The following is a 27,032-nucleotide window of genomic DNA, read 5'->3' on the forward strand; positions in this document are numbered from 1 at the left end:
GTTCCAGGACTGAACTCTGACTGTCTAAAGGCATATTTCTGCAGGTCACTGATGTTCTTTTACTTTGAATGTCACAGCTGAAGTGACCCACGTGGCCATTTTAACGTGACCTGTTGTAAAGGATATTTAACACTTCAAAGTATGGTGAAATTAAAAATGTGATGCTGACTTTAATTTTTGCTGTTATTTCTTTATTCAGAATTCTAGATTTTGTCCAGCCGGTTGCATGAAGTAGAAATTGAGTAGACTTTTCACCTAGATGCATTTTTTATGATTCAAAATGTGGAGTACCACTGCCCAAAGTGATGGGGATTTGATTTTGGATGGGCGGCCCAACATGGGTGGTGTTGGGGTGGGGGCATGGCTTTGAGTCCTGGGAGGAGTGGACTCTGCCCCTCTGCCTTGGGGGATGTGCCCTGTGGACTCAGGGGGAGTTGTTCACTTGTAAAGTGTCAACTGGGGATACCCTTCTTGTGTTGCTGGTGTATGCTGCATTTATTTTGGTGGCCCCTCCTGTTGTGCCCCTATTGGTTTGTGCCCCTATTGGTTTGTGCCCCTGGGACTTCTCCTTTGCTGTGTCCCTGTTGGACCCAGCAAACTCCATCATAAACTCCATCCTTGCTCTACCCCATAAAACCCACCACCCTGCCTTTATTCAGAGTTCTTCATCCCTGGTTTATGCTCAGTTAAATCCTGTGTTAATGATGCCCTAATAAATGGATTCCCGAGTTTAACCAGAGACTCGTCTCTTTGATTTCCCACATTGGTCACCGGTGGCTGCACCTTCCCTGGACATGACTTGGTTGCGGCACAACACAACATCAAAATTCTTGGCTTAGATTTACAGGTGTCACTGTGTAATTCAAAAGCTTAATGTTGCAGTACTCATTTTAGAAGTACTTTGGTCCTTTTTCTCAAGATTAAGAGCATTAATAAGTATGTAAAGTAAAAGCTTGTGTCTGCATAGCAAAATTCCCCTTCTCCAAGCTTAGGTCAGTGTAATTGCTGTCAGCAAGTTCTTTGGGCTTGAACTTTGGTGTCTTCTTCAACTCTGAGTGAAAATGAGCATGCAAAAAAAGCTCATTTGTTTCTCTTGACTGCATTCTCTGAAGCATCAGAATTGGTAAAATACCTAGTTGCATTTGAATGCAAAATGAAAATAACAACAATAGAACTATAGAAAATGTGATTCACTGGCTTTCTGTAAATAAGAAGTTTTCAGTGAAGATGTTCCATACTCAACTAGCATGTGAAGGAAAAGTGTGACAGCTCTTGAAACACTGTCTTTCATCTACAACATAGCTATCACAATTAATCCTCACACCAGTTCCTTGTTCCCACTCAGAAACACAGAATTCATCTTATTAAAATGCTGAAGTAGATTTTTGTGTATGTAAAGACAACACAAGGATATATTTTAATGTCCTGAATATTCAAAATAACTTATTACTCATTATCATGCTGTGCTGTCATATCAAGTTTAAGATGTTCAGATGAAAATGTAATACATTAGTCACCTCTCATACTACAAATACATATTATTTCTAGTAAATGATAAACACTGAACCACATTCTGCAAGCTCTACTTAGAATAAACACTGTAATACTTTAATGCTACTGAGATCTGATGTCTTATCCTACTTAGATGCTTTCACGAACTGATTCTTTAATCTCATTCTCCATTTTATTTATAAAATTGCAAAGGAGATATAACATTTACAACAAAAAACGTATGATGGAATTAGCAAAATAAACCTGCATAAATCTGCTTTTGAGAGTGGTTTAATGATTACACCCCACCCCTCCAGTTCTGCTTCCAGGGATTTCCCAGATTTTCAGCTGTACTGAACTGCTGCAGTTGTACTATATATTGACAGGATCTGGACTGCTCAAAAGTGAAATGAAGTTCAGCAAATCTGTTATTTCCACAGGGAATTATTATTCAAGAATGTATTCTTTCATGTTTTCAAAGAATATCCACTTAATGACTTAGAGATTTTTAGGGTTTTGTCACAAGTTTTCCTTTCAGGACCCTCAGTGGCTTAACAAATAAGGTGGGGATGGCAGATATACCAAATAAATAGGGGTCTTTCCCCTCCAGAATTCAGAGCTGTGCATGAAAAATCCAGGTAAAAAATACATCACTTTGCTGTGCTTCTGTTTGACAAGTGGAAATAATTATCTTGAACTCCATTTTAAAAGTTGCACTCTTAACATCACTGACATTGTTCTTCTGGTTAGAGCCAGCAGTGTCTTGTAATTTTAGCAAAAGCAATGGAAATAATAAAATCTCTTTATTGATTAATCACATTGTCTGAATTATATATTGTTTCCTGAAATTTATGTTGTTCTCCAGACCTTTTTTAAGTGATAAAATTACTCTTCTTTTTTTTTTTTTTTCCTTAATGGTAACAGGAAATATTTTTTGAAAGAAATGTAGAAAACAGTCCATTGAGTTCCTTCTTGTTAAAATATATTAGCAAGGTCAGGTGATATTGTTCAAAAATCTAGTAAGCATAGAAAAATTGGAATTATTGCAAGGAACTTTAGTAGAGAAGTTACATAAGTCTATACCTGTTTTCCAGGTATTTTGAAATAAGGGGAGTTCTCAGCAATACATGCTGTTTCCAATATGGACATAAGTAATAAGTAGTCTCAGGAATTCTACACTGTAATTTTTTTCAATGATTACTTTCACATATGAATAAAGTTCAAATTTAGCAACTGGAAGCATTGATGTTAAAGTAGAAAAGTTTGAAAAGTCACCATAATTTGATGCTGATATTCTTGTATTAAATACTGAGGTTCAACAGAGATTTTTCTATGTGAAAGTTAATTTATATAAAATTAAGATAATGCAAATTGTTCATATGAGTAGAGAAAATTCCTTTTACATTGTGTAGCACTAGTAAAATATGAAAGGACCTTTTTTTGCAACATTGTTTTGCATTTTTTACTGAGCTGTGGTTTTTAAAGTTTTGAAATTGAAAGTAAGGGCTGCTAGAGCTTGTTGGGTCCAGCGGAGTTCAGGAGCTGGGAAGTGCTCCTTTCTGACCCAGTGAAGCAGAATTTGATGGAATTTAAAACCCAGGGAGGGGATCCTCCTGTCCCACTCCTAATGAAGTCCAAGGTGCAACCTGTCATGAGGTTGAGCATGTATTCCCAATAGGAAAATGGGCATATACCATACCCAGAGGACCAATCACATAGATCCATGGACAGAATAGCTCTCTTGCAGCACCTACATAACAATAAGCAGCACTCACGTAAACATGATCAACACTGATCATTTAATTCCTTCTTTTTGAAGGATTGGGATTGATGGAATATACACCTCCTGACTGTACTGGCCCAGTTTCACTCATATGTCTGGCATGTGAAATTTTAGTCAATACAATATCCATACCCAGGCTCTGCCCCCTTTACAAAGTGACTAGCTTAAACCTTGAGTCATTCCAAATGTAGATCTCATACTTTCCAATCAGTTCTGTTTGAGTGGTCTTTATGGTTACACGCACACTCCCCCTCACACCCTGTGGGTTTCTGCAGGGACTGGTCTGAGACAGTTCAGCTACTGACACCCAGCCCTCAGTTGCCTCACCTATGTGATCTCTTTCCAGTGCCTGGCACCCATCCCATGCCCCTTGCCGTCTAGTCCAGCATGAAGTTAGCCTGAAGTCTGCTACCATTCACACACATGCAGAATGAGAATAAGGACCACACTTACACAAAAGATGGTTAGAGATAGAATTTAATAACAATATACAATAGATTCATTTAGAAAAATGTTCACCTGCATCCATTTCCTTTCTTCCCTTCTTGCCACCATCTACCTATATTTATACAGCTCTCCATATTTATGCCTTCCTTTCCTTTCCTGTGGCCCATCCCCTAAATGCCATATATGTTTTGCACATACACAAAGCCCTTAAGATATACCATAATGTTTTACACAATTCCAAGTTCCTTTCTTCCATCTAGCAAAATTAACTGTCCTGTACCAGCCTACTACCCTTTTAGGTAGGAATCACCCTTTTTCAGGGCATCGTGGAAAGGAAGACTTTTCACTGAAGCTTCTTGGTAGGTTTCCCTATGAAATCATAACTGCAGCAACCACTTTCAGTCATCTTAGAAGCAGAAAATTCAGTGACTTCAGTTACTCATCAACTGTCATTACCCTTTTGATCATCACCGGTCTTTGTATTTGATTTGATTAACCTCTCATTGGATAACATAAACCCTGTAAAATTCATAATAAATTATATCTTGTTTAGATCAGATGATTTATTTCCATCATTAGCTTATTTTCTTGGAATTTCTAGTCCTAAAGACTTTCCTTGAACAGTATATTTCCCTGTAATGTAATTCAGAAAGAACACAATGTACAGCTATACATATACATATACATATACATATACATATACATATACATACATACATACATACATATGTATTTTATATATAAATATATATATATGAAACTTCTTAGCTATTTTATATTCTTGGTACTTTCTCAGTGTACTTGTCAATTTTTTTGTGTCTAATGCAACTTAAACTTATGCAGCTGCTTTTGAATTTCCAAGAAAATCACAGAACAATATAGGTTCAATTGTAGTAAAGCTCCATGTGAACTATAATAAAGGTAGAGTAATTAGGGCATGATTTCATGACTGTTTTATTTGGCCATAAGTCCATGCTCCGTGACTCACAGAGTTTTAGGCAGACTAGACAGATAACTGAATGATTCATTTTCACACAGATCCATTCCCTGCATCCATCAGAACACTTCTCTGTAACGACAGCAGCAATCAATACTTTGTGCTTTTTACTGTACTGAAGTGGGAGGGATGACAAAAGTTCTGTAAAATCTACATGTGGATTCAGATTATCTTGAAATTTGCTGTGTACTTAAGAGTGAAGAACAAGGTTGGGGAGTTCAAAAAGGCTTTTGAGATGGAATTTTCTGTTCAAAAATGCAGGTCCTTTGTGTTTATGTTTTTGTGTGGGTTTTTACTATGCGGGAGGAGTAATATGTGTATAAAACTGCCCATATTTTCTCCTTTCTTTGTCCATCCTTAAGATTTCAGTGATTGTTTTGACTTTCCTGAAACTGAATTCAGAATCTATTCAATTCAATATGCGAAACTTCCTGTCATAAAAGCATTTTTAAAAAGCTCTGCTTAGACAGTGGATTTGTCCAAATAATGTATAATTAGGAGCAAAATACTTACGTGAAGTATGATAAAGACCTTCATGGAAGATGCATCCCATGTGTAGGGCAGTGGTATGATTTAGCATAATGTGCCATAGCTATTAAACCTGAACAAATACACCAAAGGTGTAAATTAAGTCCTATGTTTGGCAGTATTTCATGGTTGAGTTCTTATTTTTGGGACTTCCTGAGCTTGTATCTCTGCTGATGGCTGGAGCAAGGGTGAAAACCATATGTAAAGCCATCTCAGATAATATAAGTAAATAGAGAAAACACATTGAAAAAAAAAAAATTTTTTATGGGATTGTCATGTTCCTTAAATTTTCTTTGCCTTTTTTACAGAGATCTCCATCAAACTGAATTTGACATTTGGAAAGGGCACAAAATGCTTTGGCAACCTTATCTCTTCATTGCTAAAGTTTTGGGAAAATTCATGTTTATTGAATGTGTCACAAATGGTTGTTTATTCTCTGTGAGCCTCTTGTGCCTCTAGGCACTATGCGTATATGAATGGAGACTTTGCAATATTTTCTTAGAGTAGATAAAATGAGTCAAAGTTTTTTATTGTTAATTTTTGCCACTATATAAGAAATTTTTTCTATTCACTAAATACTTTTTGTGCCAAATTTTACATCTAATTTCCTATGAAATGCTTTTTTGCCTTCTAGATAGTTTTAGGGAATCTTGATTTGCTTTGCTGAGTTATTTTCCATTTAAAATGAATTATCAAACAAGACTCAAAAAAAAAAAAAAAAAAAAAGAAAGAAAGAAAAGCCTGGAAACTCTCCTGTTTTGTGGGCTGACAGGGATAAATTTAGCCTTTTTTCTGTGTCAAAGTCTTTGCAGAGTCATTATTTACATTTTGAAGTTTCCAGAGGCTACTAAACATGACTCTTTCAACTCAGTCAAGGTAGGTCAGTTCATTTTCAAGGGTTTTGCTGATGTTAAAGGTAATGACACTGCTGCCAGCTCTGTATTTTGCTATTATTAGTAGTATGTATTGAATGTTTAGTGAGGTACTTGCAAATTATAATTATTTAATTGAAGTGATATTATGGGAGATATTTTAAATATTTTTTCATTATTTTCATATTTAATCATTATTTGTAATTCTCATAAGATTATAATAGTTAAGTAATTCTATACAATGCTGCAAGATTAATGTTGTCCTCAGTATTGAGATATCTTGATTCTACCCTTGTTTATAGTAATTAAATATACTAAAGATCTTTTTCTTGTCTTTTTTTTCAAACTGTTTGCACTTAGCGATGTAGCAAAAAAGCATCAGCTTTGTTGTTGTGGATCCTAAAATCATCTGGAATAATTGCAAACCGTCCTTGGCCAAGGATCACTCTCACATTGACAACCACTGCTATAATATTAACCATGGCTGTATTCAACATGGTAAGAGAAAATGGGGTAATTTTTTTCTGATTTTTTGTCCGTTTAAGATTTGCTGTTGCTGTTATTTAGTGTTTTTTTAGATGTTAAATTTATGGCCCATTGCTATGCCAGGAACCTATGTGATAACAATTGCCAGAGGCAGAAATGTAAAGCAGAGTGAAAGAAAACATACTGTGTAATTGAGACCTCTGCAAACAGGATGCTCAATAAAACCTCAGGCCCTGGCTAAATTTGTTAAAGAAAAATATTTTTTATAATGAACAGAAAGCAATTTAATCCCAGATTTGAATTGCACAAGTCCCATAGTCATATATGCATCTCTTAGAAAAACAGCATTGCTGAAAGAATGAAGTATCTCCTCATGGGATTTGTGGAAGACTTTGTGTGAAACAAGCTAAGTTTTATTCAGGTCTGTGATGCTCTTCTGCTGACTCCAAAATGATCATAATGTATACATTATTGATTTTACATGCTTGTCTTTTTTCAAAATAAGAAAAAAATTCAGTTATGTCAAAACTTCAAAAGAACTGATCTACAAATTTGTTAGGGCTTACATCTACTTAAGTCATTTCAACTGATTCTTTTCTCTCCTAACAGAGAAAATCCATATAATTTTACTATTCTTTTGCAACTATAGCAATTATAGAGTAAATCTGTCATTAGTTTGCCTAAAGCATGAATCTCATTTAGTCTGAAGGGTCTGTTGTCTAATGGGATGAACAGTACACAGAATCAAAAGTCTTCTTTTGTTTTGTCCTGTTGGCTAAGGCGTGTTCTGTTCATAAACCTGTGAAAGTATTCCAGTTCAGTTCTGTAGCTGCAAAGTGGGAACTCTAACATTTATTCAGGCAATGTTTTCATCACAATATCAATGCATACATATTATTCATGTTTCAAGTGAGTGAGAGTCACATTTCAGTGCTTTTGAAATTGCAACTCTAATGTTTCCTTGAAGTGCTGGTATTTTGCTACTTAGGATTCATAAAGGTCTTAGAGATTGATAATACCTAGACTGTTTTATTTTGTTTTCCTGCATTTCAGGGGACCTTAGTCAATCATTTGTTACACTAAGTACTAAACTTGTCCAAATAATATAATATAGGCTTTTAAATGTGAACACTTGAAATTTCTGGTAGTGTTCTCTCCAATTTTATTGTTAATTTTTTCTAGTCTTGCTAATGTTGGTTTTCTGTTTTTTGTTTTTCTACTTTTTTTGAAGGAGAGCAGAGAAAAACAAAACCAATTCCATTTCCAAAATCTAAAATTCACCTAAGTGAATTTAGTGTGTAAGGCTGGGAGAGGAGAAACTCAAAAAAGCAGTGGTTAAAAATGAGAATATAAACTGACTTTTCATCAGTGAAAGCAGTCAGCAATTGAAGCAATTATTCTGAAAAGCTGTTGATTCTCCATTAGCTGAAGATTCTATGCCTTTTTGAACTATAACCTTTAGCCATGAGAGTTATGGCTCAACAGCATAAACCTCAGAGATTTAGTAACTTGTAAAATTAAGATCAGGCTAGATTTTCTCTTATTTTGAACTCTGTAAATATATCAGAAGAAAAGAAAGAACCTACTTGGGTTTAAAGTATACATTGAGTTAGACTTCATGCATATGGTTATTAAGTTAAAAAATTTAAAAGGAGATATGGTCATAAACTGCTTTTTGCTTAAACTAAAGTTCTATTAGTGTGTACAGCCCACTTCAAATTTGGCCTTCAAGTAGTAAAAGGCATTTTATCAAAATATAAGGAGTTTTTCAGTACCTAATTTTTAGGAAAAGGCTTTAATTTTATTGGCTCATGTCCAATTTTATGTGGACTGAATGTTATAGTAAAACCTAATAGGCTGTATTTTAAAGTCTTAGTACCTTATCAGCAATTTTACAGTGTTACAAATAATCATGTTCCATGATATTCATGAGATGATAATTTTAAGTACAGTTCCCATCTTGAAACCAAACATTAATAGTTTGACTAGCAAAAATGACTTTAAATGTGATTGTGAAATTTGCATTAGCAAATTGTGGGAGAGACTCTGAAGTATCATTATTGTATCTCCAAGCAACATGTATTTAATAGTAGAGTCCACTAACTGCATTTACTTCCATGAACCATTTCAGTAGAAAAAGGCAAAATGTAGCCATTAAGATTTAATGGAGATAAAAAGTATCTAACCATGCCACACCTAATAAATCATCATTAAGACCAAAATGTCAAATAAAACTCAGTCTTCATAGTCAAGGGGTGCAATTTTATTTGAAATTAGCTGTTTCAACAGATGTGTAAATCTCTTGTTCAGGTTTGAGACATATGTAGTCCTGATCAGCAAAGGGAAGTTAAAAATCAACTAATGTCACTTAAGTATCAAATAGTTCTGAGCTGAAAGGAGAGGGTAAGCATTAGATATAGAGCTATATAGACAGTAGGACATCTATGAGTGGCTGAGGAAAGCTGGTTTTTTGTCAGGCTGACCTGCTTTAAACTGATCAAGAAAGTATCCTGCATGGAGCAATCCAGGTGGCCCAGAGTGACTGTAGGAGTGCATGACTGCAAAGGGTCAATACTTGGAAGCTGAATGAATGACTGTATGCAATACATTAAATGATTGTGCCTCACCATCCTCTGGGATTAATGTGATCTCAAAGAATACAGCATGATAAAAGAGTCCTGCAACAGCTCTTGATTTCAGTGACTTCTTCTTCAAACACATGGCACAGGAAAATCTCAGAGTTGTACTGTCATACTCTTGACTACTCTAACTACCAGCTTTAGGATTCAGGATCTTAGAATCATAGGATAGTTTGGGTTAAAAAGAATCTTAACAGGTCACTCAGTTCAACTCCTCACTGCCATGGTCAGGAACATCTTCAGCTAAATCAGGTTTCACAGAGCCTTGACTAACCTGACTTGGAGTGTTTCCAAGAATGGGGTACCCACAACCTCCCTGAGAAATCTGTTCTAGTGCCTCACCACTCTCATGATAGAAAAAATGTTTCCTTATATCTAATCTGAATTCACTCAGTTTTAGTTTAAAACCATAACCCCTTGTCCTACCATGACAGACCCTGCTACAAAGTTTGTCCCCATCTTACTTATAGGCCCTCCAGGTACTGGAAGGTGCTCTAAAGTCTCCCTGGAGCCTTCTCTTCTCCAGGCAGAACAACCCCAGCTCTCTCAGCTTGTCTTCACTGGAGAGGTAGTCCTGCCCTCTGATAATCTCTGTAGCCATTTTGTAGATATTACTTGCTTTCCTGTCTTTTCATCCAGTGAATTTTGGCAACTGGGCTGTCTCCTCCTAAAGAACACATGTTTAGGAATGTGAATACTGAAAGAGGTTTGATTATTTTTGCTCCATTGGTTAATGTACATCTGTGAGCACAAGCAGCCTTAAATGATGCAATCATTAGCCTCTTCTAAGTCATGAATTATATCCTATGTTCAAATAATGACAAATAATCAAACCTGCTTTCATTCTCATAGTGGAAAGTTGGTTTCTTTAATATACGTTCCTTTTAGTGCAGCTGACTGTTGCTGACCTTGTTTTTCTAATCGTCAAGCTCTTTGGCAGATACACTCTAATTATACAATCCCACAGTGCCTGGTATATTGAAGACCCTTTGTTTCGGATGGTGCCTAATGCATGTCTTTCAAGAAGAATAGACACAGCCTAGAGGTTGACCTGGCCTCGAGTTTGGAAAGAGAAAGCACAGCTGAAGTAATTTCATTTAAGTGGTACTCACAGGTCCCAGTCACAAATCTATTCTAGATTATAGACAGGATTTAAGGAACTTGAAAAAAATCAGTATCAATCTAGGTACACTAGACTTGCAGAGATGCGCTAGCAGGTGAGACACTGCTCTGAAATAATGTTTACAGCAGTTCTGGTTTCTTTCAAGGGTGTGGGAAGAGATAGAGTCATGTTGTCACTGCCTTTATAAGTGAGCATCTCTCCATATTTGTCAAATACAAAAATCATGCTGTCTGAGTCGGTAGAGGGCCAGTAGGTTCCTCACCTCCCCTGTTGGTGGGAGCTTTGAGCAAGACAGTGACTTGCCACTACATATTGCATCTACAGGGGGCTAGGAATTGAATACATGGTGGTATAAAGATAGTTAAGCGTTTTCACTTGGCACACAAATGTCATAAAAAAGAAATTATTGAGCAATTTTAATTTGGTCCATTTGACTTTTAACAAGAGATATGCCGCAAGACACCAAATAACAGATGCATGAGCACTGTGATGTTAAGAGGCCTTGTACAAACCCTGAGGCAAAATGCTCTAAAAATTCGGCTAAATGCATTTCAGTACTCTCTGGATTTTCATTGTCCTTTTACAACTTGCCAATATCTCAGTATCACCTTTATATGGTAAAAGTGCATAATAGTCTTGGTAGGAACTTATCATTTCAGGCTGTCCTTAAATCCTTCCTTTTAAGCCTGGGAAGAGAGGGAATGATACCAGAATCTGGGATTCTTTACACTATCCTTGGGGCATTCTTTTGAGGATCTGGGAATAAAAGTCCTGACTCAACTGCCAGACCAACTGGCATTTTTCAAAGGAAGCTGTGATATGCATTCTACATCCAAGTACTTTCATACCGCAGTGAGAAAGATGGCTTCTTTTCTAGTGAAATCTAAACTAGTGTATTATGTTGCTGTTTTCAGACGAGAGATGCACTAATTTTCTTATCCCATGTTTTGAGGGGAGGGTCTATCAGCACATGGCTCCTATTGAAAGCAGGTATTTTCATTATGTGAGGCAGAAAACTCACAACTGAGGATTGCAGATCATGTGAACACAAGAAAAAAAAAATGTTAGAATATATGAAGTTAAAATAAGAACGTAATGGTAGCATGCTTAGATGTTCCCTGGCAAACATTGGTATTCATAAAAAATACTGCTTTCATTTGAGTCATTTGAGTAGGTGTGACTGCTTAGTAGGACTGAACCTACTCTTACAAAAAATACTATGTTGAAGAATAATATGTATCTTCAAAGCATGACAGCAGATATAGATAACTGATGAGAGACAAGAAAGACAAGTGCAAACACATCATTCAGAAATAAGTAGTGTCACCTGCTCATGGCAGGTGACAACGCTTTCATATCCTTTTTTTTCCCCTTTTTATATTTATTAATATATGCATAGGTATACCATATTTCATATAGTGTTCTGTGTATACATGTAACATTTATAGGTCAGAAATGCTTTGTGAAAAGTTAAAAACCCAAATTAAAATGCTTAAATATAAATTAACATATATTAATATGCCTGCCATATGTGTTTATATAATATAATTGTGTTTGAGTTCTTCATGTTAAATAATCTTTGTTCTGGGGACATGCATAAGGTGGGATTCTGAAACTGAATATTTCATGTTTATAGAAAAAGTATATGCACTCTCAGTGTGATGTGAGTTCCCTTAGCATATGCCCTTGTTAGCAAAATCTATTAAATAGCTGGAGGCAGGGAAGGGGAATAAATCCTCAAAGCTGTCTGAAGGGCTTTTGCCCAAAATTGTTTCTGTTAAACAAGGCAGATGAGCTGGCTTAAAAAGTAACCAAATTACTTCAAAAAATCCTTAAGTAAAGAAGGAAATAGTGTGAAAAGAAATATAAAAGGATCAGAATCACAGAATGGATCAGGTTGGATAGGACTACAGTGGGTCATCTGGCCCAACCTCCCTCCTCAAGCAGGGTCATTTTAGAGCACATGGCACAGGATTGTGTCCAGATGGTTCTTGAATATTTCCCCTGTGGGAGACTCCACATCCTCTCTGGGCAATGTTCAAATGTGTAACAGGAGACAGAGAGCTATGAGTGGAAACAGATGATTGTCAAAATACTATTCTGACACTGTCATAAGTCACTTCTTTGGCATCACACCTCTGCCTCAGCCAGCAAGAGCAGCCTGCCTGTTGGATACTGTGACCTGCCTACCATGCAAATGGGCAGAGAACAGCATGGGCTGGGACAAGCAGGGACCACTGCTCAGGTTTGTCCCTGCACATGAACTCACAGGGACCTCTCTCCAGCATGTGCATTGACAGCTTGCAGGGAGCTGCACAAGTGCACATAAAACTGGAGTACCTCCATCTATTTTCAGCAGCATGTGCCAGTAGGGGAACCTGCATTCCCAGAAGAGGGAGTGTGTGCATTTCACCCACACATCTTGTGTGGGAAGAGGCAGATGTGCATGTAACTCTCTGCATGTGTACAGCATTAGAGGTCTTTGGGACCAGTTACAGAAGGATTTTTCAAAATCTGTAGGTGTTTATTAACATGTTATACGGTCTGTTTTCATGGTTTATCTGTTATATTTCTGATACTGATCTTGATCCCAACTTTGTAGTTCACTGATGGCAGGTTAATTATATGTAGTTTCACATACACAGTTGCTGGGTTTAAAGCAAGATAAGCACCCCGATCGGCTCCAGCACGGGCGGCTATCCCAGCCGCGCGGACCACCTCCCACTCCATCAATGTGATGGATGGCAAAAATGGTGATTTATTGCAGGGAAACTTAACATTTTATAGCCTAGGGTCACTGTGTTACTCCCATCTACATACGTCACACTTAGATGCTATTGGTTAATTGCAAGAGAACTTACTATCTTAGCAGAGAGGGGGTCTGCTATCTTTCCGTTACATCCTGAGTTCTTCCGCAGCGCCAGGCCCTAAACTACAATACACAGTTACATTAGCAAATATGTTACATGCACAGTACATATTTTACATGCACAGTTATGTTAGCAAATCATGAGAGCACAAAAGTGCAACTGCATAAACACAGGTAAGTGCCAGCTTGGTTTTGGTAGTAGGTGGTGTATTGATAACCTTTGCAAATCCACAACCTTGTAGCTCTGTTGAAGGGGAGTTTGAGAGAGAATATCTTCGGACTCCTCTCCGCAGAGCTATATAACATATCAAAGGGCACTTAACACAGGCAGTGACATGGGAGGTTGGATAGTCTTTAGAAAGATAAAAGCAGTCACAGCGCATGTACATTGCTGACTGCTGCCAAGGGGAATTGTGGGTCTCTGTCCTTGCATGTTTCCAAGACCTGGCTTTCAGAACTATGACTGACCAGATCTAACGTTAGTAAATCAATAAATCGTTTTGACCCAAATTTAGTTGCTCCAAGTGAAGTGGTTTCCTGTGTGATTACTGGCTGAATTTGACCAAGAACTGGCTGAATGACCCAAGAGATAACTGGATTCCCTTTTCTGTTTCAATTACATTAGTCCTGGTATTGATGTCAGCATTATTATGTTATTGCATTTGTGTAAATCAACTTCAGTGAAGCTTCTTTTTCTTTCTCTAATTCTTCCTGTGTTTAAATAGGACATTAAGTTGAGGTAAACACAGGAATAATTCATATTGAATTTATTTCATCATTGTCTCTTGGATGTGTGAGCTTCTGATATATGAAAGTAATATAAAAAAGAGAATTTTGTCTTTTATTCAAATTGAAAGTGTCAGATGAAAGTTAGCAAAGTTGTTTTTGTTTGAGAATACAGGAACAAGTAATCATGGTGTGTCATATTCCTTTTCCTATTTCAAATTAAAATACAAAAAATAGTGAAATGCCAAAGTTAAATGTTTACATGCAAGGCTTTCAATGCTTCTCCATTTCTATTCTCTATTTTGACCTTAAACAGCTATCATGCTAAAGGATTATATGTTGATTTTTTTTTTCTAGTTTTTCCTAGATAATGCTGTGATAGCTTTTCCTTCAGTTCTTAATTCATCAAATGCAAGTTTTCCTGATTCAAGTAATCAGACACAGTGGTGTATACAAAATAACTGTTTTTTCCTACCGGTAAGTTCATTTCACATTTCTTTATTTGTTTACAACAATTACACTAAATTGAGTATTACCAGATCTGCTTGAAGTTAAACACCCACCCATTTCTGAGACTGCAGTAAAAGCTTGATTTTTTTTTTTTTTTGCCAGCTGCAACTGCATGTGAAATAAGTGGGAAGTTAAATGAGATTAGTACTTCTGAAAATACAGGTTTTAATAAATGTCAGATTTAAAAAGCAGGAAACAGCATAATAACAAGGAAGTTTAAGTAACCCATGCTAACACATTACAAAATATCAAGATAACACACAGCATCTGCAAAGCAGACTGTGCACTGAAAGCCAGGTTAGTCTGCAAGCAGGTTTCCCATGGTGGGAATCTTTTCAGGTGACTGACTTGAAAATATTTACAATTTTCAAGTGTGAAATTGTCATTGCACACTTGGTAAGAAATGGTGTGAGAGGGTGGAAATAAAACTTTAATGTACCACTACATAAACTGCTTCAGAGATCTGAACTGATCAGAAGAAGATGTTGTAACCTGAACCAAAAGCACAATGGCACATACAGGAAGAGGGGGAAGGACATAGCTGCAAAAAAGTGGGAGCTGTGTCGTAGAGAGCAGTGATTCTTAACAGGATTACAAAAGACCTGCAGCTGAAAAAAACAAGCCATATATTGTGTCAAAATAGGTCAGCTGGGGTTGGGTGAATAAGCTGGGAGCAGCAAGAGGAGAAGGGAGTTTATTTCATCTCTATGGTGAAATAATGAGGCTATTGCCAAAATGGTGTGTCCTGATTTCAGGATTTATAGCTCTTAAAGTATTAAAACAAATTCTTTCATCTAGAATTTTTTTTCTTTGATATATTGGCATAAAAATTATATTAAAATTTCACTTCTGACATTGTTATTATTGTTATTGTTAAAAATTTGTTATTTTGAATCTGTGGTTAGTTTTAAGCTTTATTCATGTCAATAAACTTTATGTGACTTATGATAGTAAACCTGACATCTATTGACTACATCATCTAAGATAAGTCCATAAGAGCTTCAGGAATTACTTTAGCCCCAGTTGAATTAAGTTCATTTTGAAGCAAAACAATTGATTTGCCTCTTTCTCTACCTCCCAAAATGGCTTTTTGGATTAGTATAGCTTACTTTTTAAGAAGACTTAGCAAAGACTCCTCAATAAATTATAGTAACATTTTTGTGTTTAGTTTTGTTTCGTTTTGCTATGATGCTTCTGTAGTTTCCATGTAATAGAAGTTAATGTGTATATCTGCTCCTGGTACAAAATACCATCTGATATCAATGCAGCCACCTCCACATGTTAAATAAATAAAAGTTATAATACTGACACCTAAAAGATGCAATTTTGGAATGTTTTTTATTTGACTAGGAATTTTTTTTACAAAATTTGCAAAATTACTTTGTCCTCAAGTTTTTTTCTATATAAAAGTATGGGAGTAGAATTCCTTCTTACATCATTAAAGATCTTCATATCCACAGAACTGTAGGTCTTAAATTTTAAGAGAAGAGACCAAATGCATTGGGCTGGATCTTGGTGCTGCAAGGCACCAGACCTGTGATCCCAGTAAGAAAGACACTCAGACTCTGTAAGGTATTGGTTAAAATACATTTATTAGCTAGCAAAAGAAAGAAAAAGAGAATAGATGAAGTTACTCCCCTTCAGATACTGAGAATCTTGATTTGTACAGCATGAGGTGCAGATTCTGTCTTTGTAGAGATTACCCAGCATTTTCTTCTTCTCAGCTGTTAGAGGATTTTTTTTTAAAGGAAGCATTTCTGTTCACTGCTTCAGCTGTCAGACAAAAGGGACATCCATGAGAGCTTGCTGTTGCACTGCTGGATAAAGGCTGCAGAAGTGGCATCACACTGGGTACTATGTGGGAGCTGTCTGCAGGATCCTGGGTGGTGAAAAGTTGGCTAAGCTTAGTTGGCTGAGGTTATCCTGTGGCTGAGGAATGCGCTAAGCAGGGGCCTGCACCTGCTCAGCTTCACTGCTCTGTGTATTGCCAGACACTCCAGTTCTGCTTGTTTCTTACTGACACACTGCATTGCAATGCAAGGTCTGCATTCTTAAATGTGTGGCTGTGCCACTCTTGTCTAATTCATCCACCCTTGTTTGAAATTTTCAATCTGTTCTCTGTATTCTTATGGAACACTGTCAGAGACTGTTCCACTTGAAAATTTCTGGGTCTTTGTCAAACAGTATCCAGTTATGTATTCAAGACTGCCTGTCATGAGGTGACTTTACCTTTAAGGTGGTTGTGAGAGCTAAGGAAGTTGAAGTTGCTGGGGACTGAAAAGAGTCCCTTCTCCTGACCAATTATTGGTCATTACTGGGAATTGACAGCAATTTTAACCATTGAAAAGGGAGATCAACTTGTGAACCCTACCTTAAGATGTAAAGTCAGGGCACTTTGGGCTCTTTGTTTCCTGGCTGTGCAAAGTAACAGAGCTCCGGCTGGCCTCCCGTTCCCCTTGCCCAGGCCATGCGGCTGGGCGGGGGCTGGGCTGGGCCTGCTGCGTCTCCCGGCCGGGAGATGGGGCCTGCGGGGCTTGCCCCGGTCTCTGGCCGGGCCAAGCCGGTCTCTGGCTCGGCTGCAGTGACGGAGTTCACTGTGGACTGCTGAGTAAAGAAGGAGAAAAAGCTCTGGACCTGCGGCGAGCTGAGACAGCAACTACACTCTCCAGAGCAGCAATGGGGAATTTTCTATCGCAGATGGCTCCAGCTCCTGCACCGGCAGAGATCACAGAGCCATCTACAAAGCCTGGGCAAGATTTTAAACTTTTCATTTCTCAGATGAGACTTGCAGATTAATCCTTTTATCCAGAGAGAGAAAAAGAGAGTGATCAACATGAAAAGAGACTTTATAAACTATCAGAGACAAGAAAAGAAGCTTCAGGAAAGGTAGAGAATTAAAAAGATGCTTTAATTAAGATGAAATATTTTTCTGTTAAAGCTATGGAGATGGACAATAAAGTCCTGAAAGAACTCCTTTAATTCATGTCCGTATATAGGGAGGAATAGAGTGTTCAAAGTGAAACTTTCGAGTAAAAAGTAGAGTGATTGTGATATAGTGAAGTGCTGGAAACAGTGAAGCGAAAATTTGAAGCCTTGGGGGTTAATGAGAAAAACTGTTTTCTGGTGAAGCTCACAGAAACAGATGAAGAAGACTTTTGCTTTTGAATAACTCATCCTTAAAATGACATCCCTATACTCATGGCCCATACACACTTCAGAGTGATGTGAAATGGGAGGAGTGAGCTCTGATAACAGCAGTTCTGGGCAGCTAACATTAGGGCAATGGAAAACTATAACAAAAATAGTTTTCTTGTGAGAAACTCCATAAATTAACAGGAAGAAACTTCTGTTTCTCTACAAAGACTGGTGAAAAGACTATAGCAGGAATTGAGACTGTTTTAACCACCAAAATTCCAAAGTTTTTGTCTCTGTTGTCATGTGAACAATAGTGGGTAGATAGGGGATAAAAAAGGTTTTTCTAGAAGTTTATTCTGGTGTTCTTATTACTGTAGTTTGTCAATAAACTTTCTTTATTCCTTTTAAGTTTTATGCCTGTTTTGCTCTTGTTCTAATCCATATCTCACAGCAAGAAATAAGTAATTTTTTTAGTTACTGGTTTAAAACCACAACACTGCCTCTGCTTGTTTCTTTTTGGAAAACTGATTTCAACAGTAGAATGCCTTATTGACTCGAAAAAAGATGCTGTTATTTTTATGTAACACTGAATTTGGAGTGTGACCTCCTCTGAAATGCAGCTATCAGAGAAGTTTTATTTTTGGTGATTCTGAACAATAGTTCTATCTATTTCTTATTTCAATCAGATCTTCAAGCAAATTACAGTAGCAACAAAGATTGAGATAGATAATTTTTTAGCCTGATGTGTGCTGTGAAAATTATCCATCTTTGAACTTCCAAAATTAGTATACAGTGATTTAGGCTCTGTCAAAAGTGCTGCCATCAACAAGTCAACAGTAGTCTGAAAACAGCATGACTAGAAATAGAATGCTTTGTAGTTTCAGGAAAAAAACTTCCTTGCAGGGTGCCAGACTGTAATTTTCAGGAAGAATTTCTGGCAAAGGGGTTGTGCATTAAAGACTAAGATAATGATTCTAGAGATGATTCCTGTCGTATCATTAATTTTTATGCCGTAATCAATTTCCAGAAAGTATCAGGAGAAAACATTTTTCCAGGAAAAAAACTTCAACTGTACATATTTTTGTTGATATATATGACATAGGAAAGAAAAGCCTTTTTTTTTTAGCAATCGAATGTGTTCTTATATGGTTATTGCTCTACAGGATTTGGGAAAAGGATTTTTTATATTTATACTTATATTATGCATAGGTTTTGTTAATAGCTTTCTATTTTTCCTATCCTAGCTGTATTTCTAGAGTTTGTAAAATTGTATATGTATGAGATTCATAAAAACTGCAAATATAGGCAATGAAATTATTGTTTTCAGGCCTTTAGACATTTTACCTTGACCCAAATGCTAGCAAGACATACAGGGTAATCCTGGAACTCAAGGATGAATGAAAATTTTACAGTGTAACAGGAATAAATCTTATGTTAATCTATTGGCAGCAGACTCCTACATTAGATTTCAACACCAGCAGAGGTATCCCACAATTGAAGATGAGTAAATCAAATGTGTCAAGGGGAGAAAATTAGGGACCAAAAATTTGTTTTTATTGACTGTCTATAAACCATAGTGTACCAGACTGTGATAGATTGCACACTTCAGTGGTCAGACAATAGTTTGTTTTTTAAAGTAGCCTGATCATTTTATTATGCATGATTTCCTACTCAAGAGCCAAATTGTAAATATTTTTCCATTTGATTTCTCTTTGCCAGTATTTTATATACAGCTGCATATTAGGGCTCATTTCCTGTTCTGTTTTCCTGAGGATAAATTATGAGTTGAAAATGGTAATAATGTTGATTGCATTGGTGGGCTACAATGTTATCCTTCTGCACAGCCATGGGCCCATGCTGGATGACTACAGCAAATTTATGTATGCGATGGCACCTCTTAGAAGGTAGGTGGCTAACTCCAGTCTTTCTGAAGTTAAATACTACCCATGGTAGTTCTTATGTCATGGAACATATGTGTTTGGCTATGTAATCAGAGTCACAATGTAAAATCATTTTCCTCCTGAAGTTAATTTGATTTGTGATTAGAATAAATTAGAATTAAGTAAGTCTGGACAAGGCATTTAAATCACATACTGCAGGAAATATAGTATGGTTTAATTTGCATTTTTGTCATAGAGGATGTTACAAAGATGTCATCATCAAGTTTGTTAAGGCCTCAGGCTGCATGTGATGAAGGTTTTTAGAGCATATTTGCTAAAAATGGAAGAAAATCGGCTTCCCCAGAACTAGTACATAGCCTGAAATGTTTTCAAATTAAGTCTTAGCAATTGAAAAAATTAGTAGACCAACAGTTTGGATATTTTTTTATTTTATTTTGCTGTGCCTATGTATCTCATTTTTAGTGAGACTGCTGAAATCTTTGCTATAGGTGATAATATGTAAGACCAAAATTATGACTCCATATCCTGTTATTCCTGTGTAAAATAATTTTTGGACAGCTGTAATTTCTACCTCATTTTCAAAACAAAGAGGTGGTTCTCTTCTGTGTATGGCAAGTATATGGCATATGCCACATCAGAAAACCTGGATATTGAGAGTGTAGTTTCAATATAAATTTTTTCTGTGCTGTAACAATCATGGAAAAGGATGTCAAATGAAAAATAATCTAAAAAAGAAAAAAAAAGTGTAGGTTTTCTTTGCACTTAAATGTAAAGACTACAATAACAAACCCTGGTCTTTGTTTCTGTTTTATTAATGGAAAGGGTATGGTGTGGAGAACCTGGGGACAGGTTGGATTGAGCTTGTGCTTTTGGCAGCTTTGATTTTGTGAGTCTAAGCTCTGTCTGTTGGTATTTTCCTTCCTAAATCTCCCAGCAAGGTTCTTGTTTCAGTGGCATGAGTAGGAAAGTTCTAGTGTGAACTGTTCCCATTACCTTTAGTGACTTCTGTGAAAACAGAGTTTTTAATAAACTGTACAAGATCTAGTTTGTGCCTCCTGAAATTCTCAGGTGAAAAGGTATCTTGGGACTAAGGTGCTTTAGTTTCTGTTTCTTCATATTCATTGGATATGGTCGAGCTCTCTATGATGGAAATAATGCTATTGTATTAAAAATCTATTTTTATTCTACTTGTATAGAATAAGCTACAAGTGCTCTCCATTTGCAAGTAAAAAAGGGTATTATTTTTCCTAAATTGTCATCTTATTATTGGACTTCAAAATGTAGGCACATTTGAGGAGAATGTAGTAGAATTATTTAAAGTTACATAATATAAATAATGATATTTCATCAAATAATATAGCATATCATATTTAAATGTTTTTAGTTTATATACCAGAAAGTAGTACTTATAAATTGTGGTCTTACTTTTGTGCTTGAAGTAATAATGGTTTAACTTTCAAGCAGCCTGCTTTACCTATGTTTTTATTTTATAGGCCAGGAATACTGAAGGACCTGAAGACAATGGGCTCAATTTCCTTATTCATATTCTTCATCACATTACTGGTTTTGGGTAGACAGGTAAGATGCACATTTCTCTTCACCTGCACCAGTGGACACAATTCCCACTGCCACATGCAGTCTGTCACCTTCTCAAAGAAGCACCTTTGTCCTGTTCTTTCCCATACCCTTGCAAAGGAGTGTCAGGAGCATCTATGTTCTTTCTTGCCTTCCAATACACCCTTAAAACTTACCAGTAACTATCATTGACATTATTCTGATAGTGTACTGTGTGACTATTGCTTGTCATTCTGACCGATACTGACTTGTTGCTTCCTGGTTTGCTCCCATCTGTCTGCCTCCATCTGCTGTCTCCCTGATTGCTTAATTGCAAGCTATTTTCTTCACAGTTATTACAATTTGGTGCAGACACAGAAACAATATAGCATTCACACAGAAGTGTACCACATGCTGAGGCCACAGTTGCACTAAAACTGTGACCCAACAGGAAACTACTCTTTTTATTACCCAGTTGTGTTTTTCTAGAACAAATGTGATGTCAATGGTCTTACTCTGTACTAAGCTGAGGGAAGATGCAAGGGCCATTTTTTCTCTAAATACTCAGGCCTGTACAGGATTCATGGCTAAAAGCTGCAGTTCCAGACCATTGTGCCAGAACAATGCTGTGCACAAGACAGGGTTCATGAAATGGAAGAGGCCATCCATGTGAGATCTCATGAACAGCCTGAGCCTTCACAGACTGCAGCCATGAGAAGGACTTTATTCCAGACTGTCCTTAAATCATTCCTTTGCATTACAATTCCTCAAAAGGTAATGACTGACATTTAAATTGCCATGCAGGCCCTGCAGGTTACTCCACAAAAAAATTTTTATCTGGCAGTTTCTGCAGTATTTATTGTAGTGGGGAACATCCTTCTTGATTTAGAAATAACATTCTTCATCTGCCTTGTCACTAGCAGCACATTAGAGTTTGTTCATTTGATGGTGGTGACAGAGTGGGTCTAGAGAACATCTACTTTCCTTCAGAAAGAGGGGTTTCTTTCATCTCATCAGTGGAGAATCTTTAGTCCTGTCAGCCCAAGTTTCAGATGGAGGCAGAAGGTACAATTCCAATAATAAAGGAGAGAAGGAATATCATCTTCACTGGGAAAGATATCTTTGTGGGTTCAGTCAGATCAGCAAGAAAGTTTGTTTTGCACATAGCTACAGGTGTTCTCTGTCACACCAACTAAGAAATGATCACACAATGGAAAAGTCTTCATTTTCAGAGCTGTAGGTCCAGGATCCTTGTCATGATAACACTTATTTGTATTTCTTCAGCCTTTTGCTTTCGATTTTTCTGCTAACTTACTCTCCTTTAAAGAAGGAGGAAAAAAATTCTGCATTTTCAAACACTCTTAAGCAGTCTAAATATTATTGGAAAATGTTATGAACTAATTTTAATACATAACTGGCATAAGACCTGTCATTTTAAGCTACTGTTGGTGATATTGATTGGTAGCAAATGCTTGGAAAATAATAGGGGAGGAAATCAACCTGCACAGAGTGACCTTTCCAAGGACATATACTTTCCACCTTCTGCCAGTTGGTATTTCTGTGGCTGTGTTTAATTGCTATTGGCTGTTCCGCTTTCTGTTTCACTGTCTGATCCCTTTTTAACCCATTTTATCTTCCTGGTGCTCCCAACACTGATAATGAATTTCACAGTTTGATAAAAATTCATGTGACAGTGTCTGTCTTTCTGTTTTTAAACTTCCTCTTTTCTACTTTCATTGAGTGGCTCCTGCAGGATGCTGTTGAGCCATCCTGGCAGTGTCAACAAAGTTAAATTCTTCCTTACCCTTCTTCCACAGAGAGTAATATACAAGCAATTTCTCTGGTAGTTATTGCTACTTTTTCATTTTATGATATCTGATTATTTTAAAAATGCTAAAGATAATAGCCACTGATGAAAAGGGTGACCTTTCCATTTCCCTTCAGCTGCCATGGGTGCTCTTCTGTCCCCAGGATGAGTAACCAAAAAGTTCATCCAAACAAAAAGTGGATGCTTTCCTGCAAGCCTAGTTTGTGAACATGCTGGTCACAGAGATGCCTCTCCTGAATCAAAAGCAGAGGCAACGGATAAGTGCCTGTGGTTCAGTGGGGATGAAGAGAGGGAGAGTTAGTATATCACTACATGGTTTATGAGCCTACTTAATTCTTTTAGCTGCACAGCTAAACTGGAAGAAGTAGACCTTCCCTCAGCTGCTTATTCTTATCCTATTGTCTCCTCACTTTTACTGGAACAGCTCACCATGAAGGTGTATAGTGGATCAAAATAGGGAAATGTTGAGGATTAAAAATTAGCCCTGCAGAAATCGTTGGTTTTGAGCCAGATCTATTTTCAAGATTTATGGCATGGCTACAGCAATGCTTGTGCCAGAAGAATGGGAGTGAACAGACAAAAGTGACGAGGAGAAAGCAAAACTGGTTTTTTTGATGGCCCTGCCAGCATAGGCAACAACCATTTCCTGACACTGAGACACAGTGACTCATTTCACCCTGAATACAGATCCCTAGAGTTACTTAATAATGTGATGGACAGACCATGTGTTGAGAATGGCAACCCTTCCACCCTTCCCAAGAGAATCCAGATTGGTGTGGGCTTGACTGTGTAAGAAGGAGTGTGCTCACATTTAAGCACCGTTAAGTACTGAATCTCTCTTATAATCTGCTTTGAGTCCAGTATTGACATAACCTGTGAATTCCTTTCTCAACGGTACCTAAAATACTGTGTCCCATTACCCTACCTTACTGTAGGCTGGCTGTAAATTTTTTCCATGATTGATTATATTGTAGTTATCCACACTGAATTTCACTGGTAGTTTTACTGCTGAGGTGCTTGTGGCAATTTCCCTGAACTGTAAAAACTGTTTCTTTGTTGTCTCTGTTCTGTTTTTTTAGTGAGCTTTTATTTTGTGAGGAAATTCTTCCCTTTTTGAGCAAAACAATCTCTTCAAAAGCCTCTTCTGAAAGAATTCAATGAAAACTTATTTTGAATTTCACTGCTAGTCACATGACCATTTACTTCTCTGTAGTAGATGGAGGCATGTTTACCTCCATCATTGATGACATCATTGTTGACATACATGTATGTCAACTCTTCCAATTGTACCAGCTTTAGCCAGTATGTCTAAATAGCTCTTTTCCTTACCATTCACTGTTTTTTTATGAAGTATCTTGCTCTATTGTTCCTTCTTCTTTTCCAGATATTTGCCTTATATCCGTACCATTTCTCAGTTCTCTGAAACTCTGTTTTGACTGATCAGGATATCCACCGAAAGTTTCAGATAATGGAAACAAACAAACAAAAACAAAAAACCCAAACAAACAAAAAAACAATCCCACAATTTAAAGTTAATAAGCCAGTGCTTTTCTCTCTTGGAAATATGATATGCTGACTTTTCTAATTTCAAACCAAATTTTAGAATACATTCTGATTTTTATTTTCTGATCTCTGAGTTCTCTTTGCCCTTTTTTGGAGCAGCCTAAATTTAATTAAGTAAATACTAAGGTAGTAAAAAAATTACCTGTTTGATACTAGCTTTTAAAGAAGCAACATCTTTTTTGAAAATTTCACTTAGCTACCACCTTTTTTTTTCAATATAAAGTTGGTACAATGTATGGATATCTAATTGCAGCAGCCATCTATGTTACTTTTGTCAATTTATGCCAAGAATCTTGACATCTCAGGGTTTTATTGGATTTTTTCTTCATGAATACTGTTGGTGGCATTTGAATTTACCTCTATGTGTATTTATATGTATACTAATCGTAAATTATTGGATGTATAAATATCTAGCATGTATATATAAAAGACATTCTGAAAAAGTGACTGCATGTATCTTGCATCATGTGGACAGTTCTGAAAAAATCCCTAATCATGACCTCACTCTTTATAGGACTGATAATTGCCACTTAATACAGGCACAATGACAGAGCAACAATAAAATCCTATTTCCAAATTGGTGCAGAAATCTGTTCTCAGGTTCTCTGTACCTTTATGATTGTCTGTACAAGTATTTAAGTCTCTGTCTACTCTTCTTTTGCTTATAGTTTGCAAATATCCTTTAGTAACATATAATTATTTAAAATATCCATATATAATCCATATCTATATATACTAATTTAAATATATATAATTATTTAAAATATCTAGCTTCTTTGTTTATTTGACATCCAAAGTCCAGATTTCTGGGATGCAGCATGATCCACTCTAAGATGTTAAGATGCCTTTTATTTCAGAAGAATGTCACCTTTGAGTCAGAATAGCCAGAATATTTCTTTTGCAGTGCATTTAAGGTCTGAATTATATCCTTAGTATTATCCTTAGTATGTCCTAGCATAGGTATTAGCACAAAGAGAGTATGTTAACAATGATTTCATGTTATGGATGTTTCCTTTCAGTTTTGTAATTGAATATTTAAATAGTACCTGGCCCTTTTCAACTAATTTAAAGGAAACCTGAGTGTATTTCTTTCTATGCATTTAAGTGGCAGACTCATTTTCCTCTTACTGTTTTTTCATCCTGCAAGTATTTGGCAGATACAGTATTTTCTTAATCAGTTTTTTCTTTCATTACCTTTTAAAAGCTTGCCAAATCATTTTAATACATCTAATTTCAACTTTATACTCTTATCTTTATCTGTGATCTCAGTAGAATGCTTGTGAATCATTCTGAGATGTGACAGCCACTGTCCAGTCAGAAGGATTACTCTCATTTTTTACGTCAATGTTTACTGACTGCTAATAACAATATCCAAAACTTTTAAGTTTTTCTATAATAAGATGTCATCATAATCATACTCTTCTGATTAATAACATAGTCTTCATTGAGATTGCCTGTTAGTGTTAAATCATTAAGACTACATTGAAATAGCTCTTAATTTTTATCAGGTCAAATGAGATAAGCTGGAGGAGGCTTTAATGTGGAAATAATGCCACAGAATTTATGACAATACATTGACAATATTGAAAGCAAGTGGAGAGAGCTCCACAAAAGTGCAGTTTTATTACTTTTTCACCACCTTTCTAGTGAAATTGGATCTCAAAACATACTGATACTCCAAGGGTGTTAGGTATTTTCATATGGTTCCAGGTTTTGTTCTTATGGTTCCTAGAAAGCTACTATGAAAACTCAGGGACAAAAAGAAAAGCAGGATAAAGTATTACAGAAAGGAATGTAAAAGCAACCAACCAATCAACAAAAAAGCAACTAACAAAACCAAAACTCATCTGAGTTGGCCCAACTGACTGGGCCATTTTTTTATAGTCTGATCATGATTTGATATACTGAATGTATATTATATCAATAGGCTGTTTTCTTCTTGACAGGCTGGTTGCATGGCGTAAGTTCAAGTTAGTAAAAGTTAGGGTCTTCCTGAAATGCCCATTATTTTAAGTGAAATTCTACACTTACAAAATAATATTAAGTTCAGAACTATAAATTGTTTCCATTACAGTGTTTGATTTCTGGAATGAATTTCTACTCAAGCCTGAGAGTAGATAAATAAATCTTCCATTGTTTAAAGAACCTTGCAACTTTTCTTATTTTCTCCTGGGCTTTTTTGTTAGATTTGATAAAATGTATGTCACAAAGTGTATGCTTGGGGTGTGCCTTCTGTGGGATTTGGAATTCATTTGAGTAGCCAAATAATAGCATTGTAGGGGTTGTGTACTGTGCTTATTTTGTCTCTTAAACCTATCCTCCAACAGGACAAGATGCCTATTGTTTCTTTACTTCTGTGTCCTCTTGTAACAGAATGAATATTACTGTAGGTTAGACTTCCTGTGGAAGAACAAGTTCAAAAAAGAGCGTGAGGAGATTGAAACCATGGAGAACCTAAATCGGGTGCTTCTGGAGAATGTGCTTCCAGCCCACGTAGCTGAACACTTCTTGGCAAGAAACCTGAAGAATGAGGTCAGCTGTCTCTGTATATCCTCTACTCTGTAAGAAAGTACCCTGGAA

General features: G+C 36.6%; 1 protein-coding gene across 5 annotated transcripts in view; it reads left to right on the top strand.

Moving 5' to 3' along the window:
• Positions 1-27,032, top strand: part of ADCY2 (adenylate cyclase 2) — a 294,388-nt gene that overhangs the window by 252,636 nt on the left and 14,720 nt on the right. For 4 of the 5 annotated variants that reach the window (XM_086900724.1, XM_086900803.1, XM_086900951.1 and 1 more), the window contains 5 exons: positions 6,479-6,616; positions 14,319-14,438; positions 19,326-19,510; positions 21,001-21,085; positions 26,826-26,984. In XM_086900724.1, coding sequence (XP_086756850.1) covers positions 6,479-6,616; positions 14,319-14,438; positions 19,326-19,510; positions 21,001-21,085; positions 26,826-26,984 — 687 coding nt within the window. The remainder of the gene's footprint in view (positions 1-6,478; positions 6,617-14,318; positions 14,439-19,325; positions 19,511-21,000; positions 21,086-26,825; positions 26,985-27,032) is intronic. The other variant, XM_086900890.1, reaches the window with a different exon arrangement.

The sequence above is a fragment of the Cyanistes caeruleus genome, chromosome 1 (genome assembly GCF_971803275.1).
Source record: "Cyanistes caeruleus chromosome 1, bCyaCae1.hap1.1, whole genome shotgun sequence".
Classification (NCBI taxonomy): Eukaryota; Metazoa; Chordata; class Aves; order Passeriformes; family Paridae; genus Cyanistes; species Cyanistes caeruleus.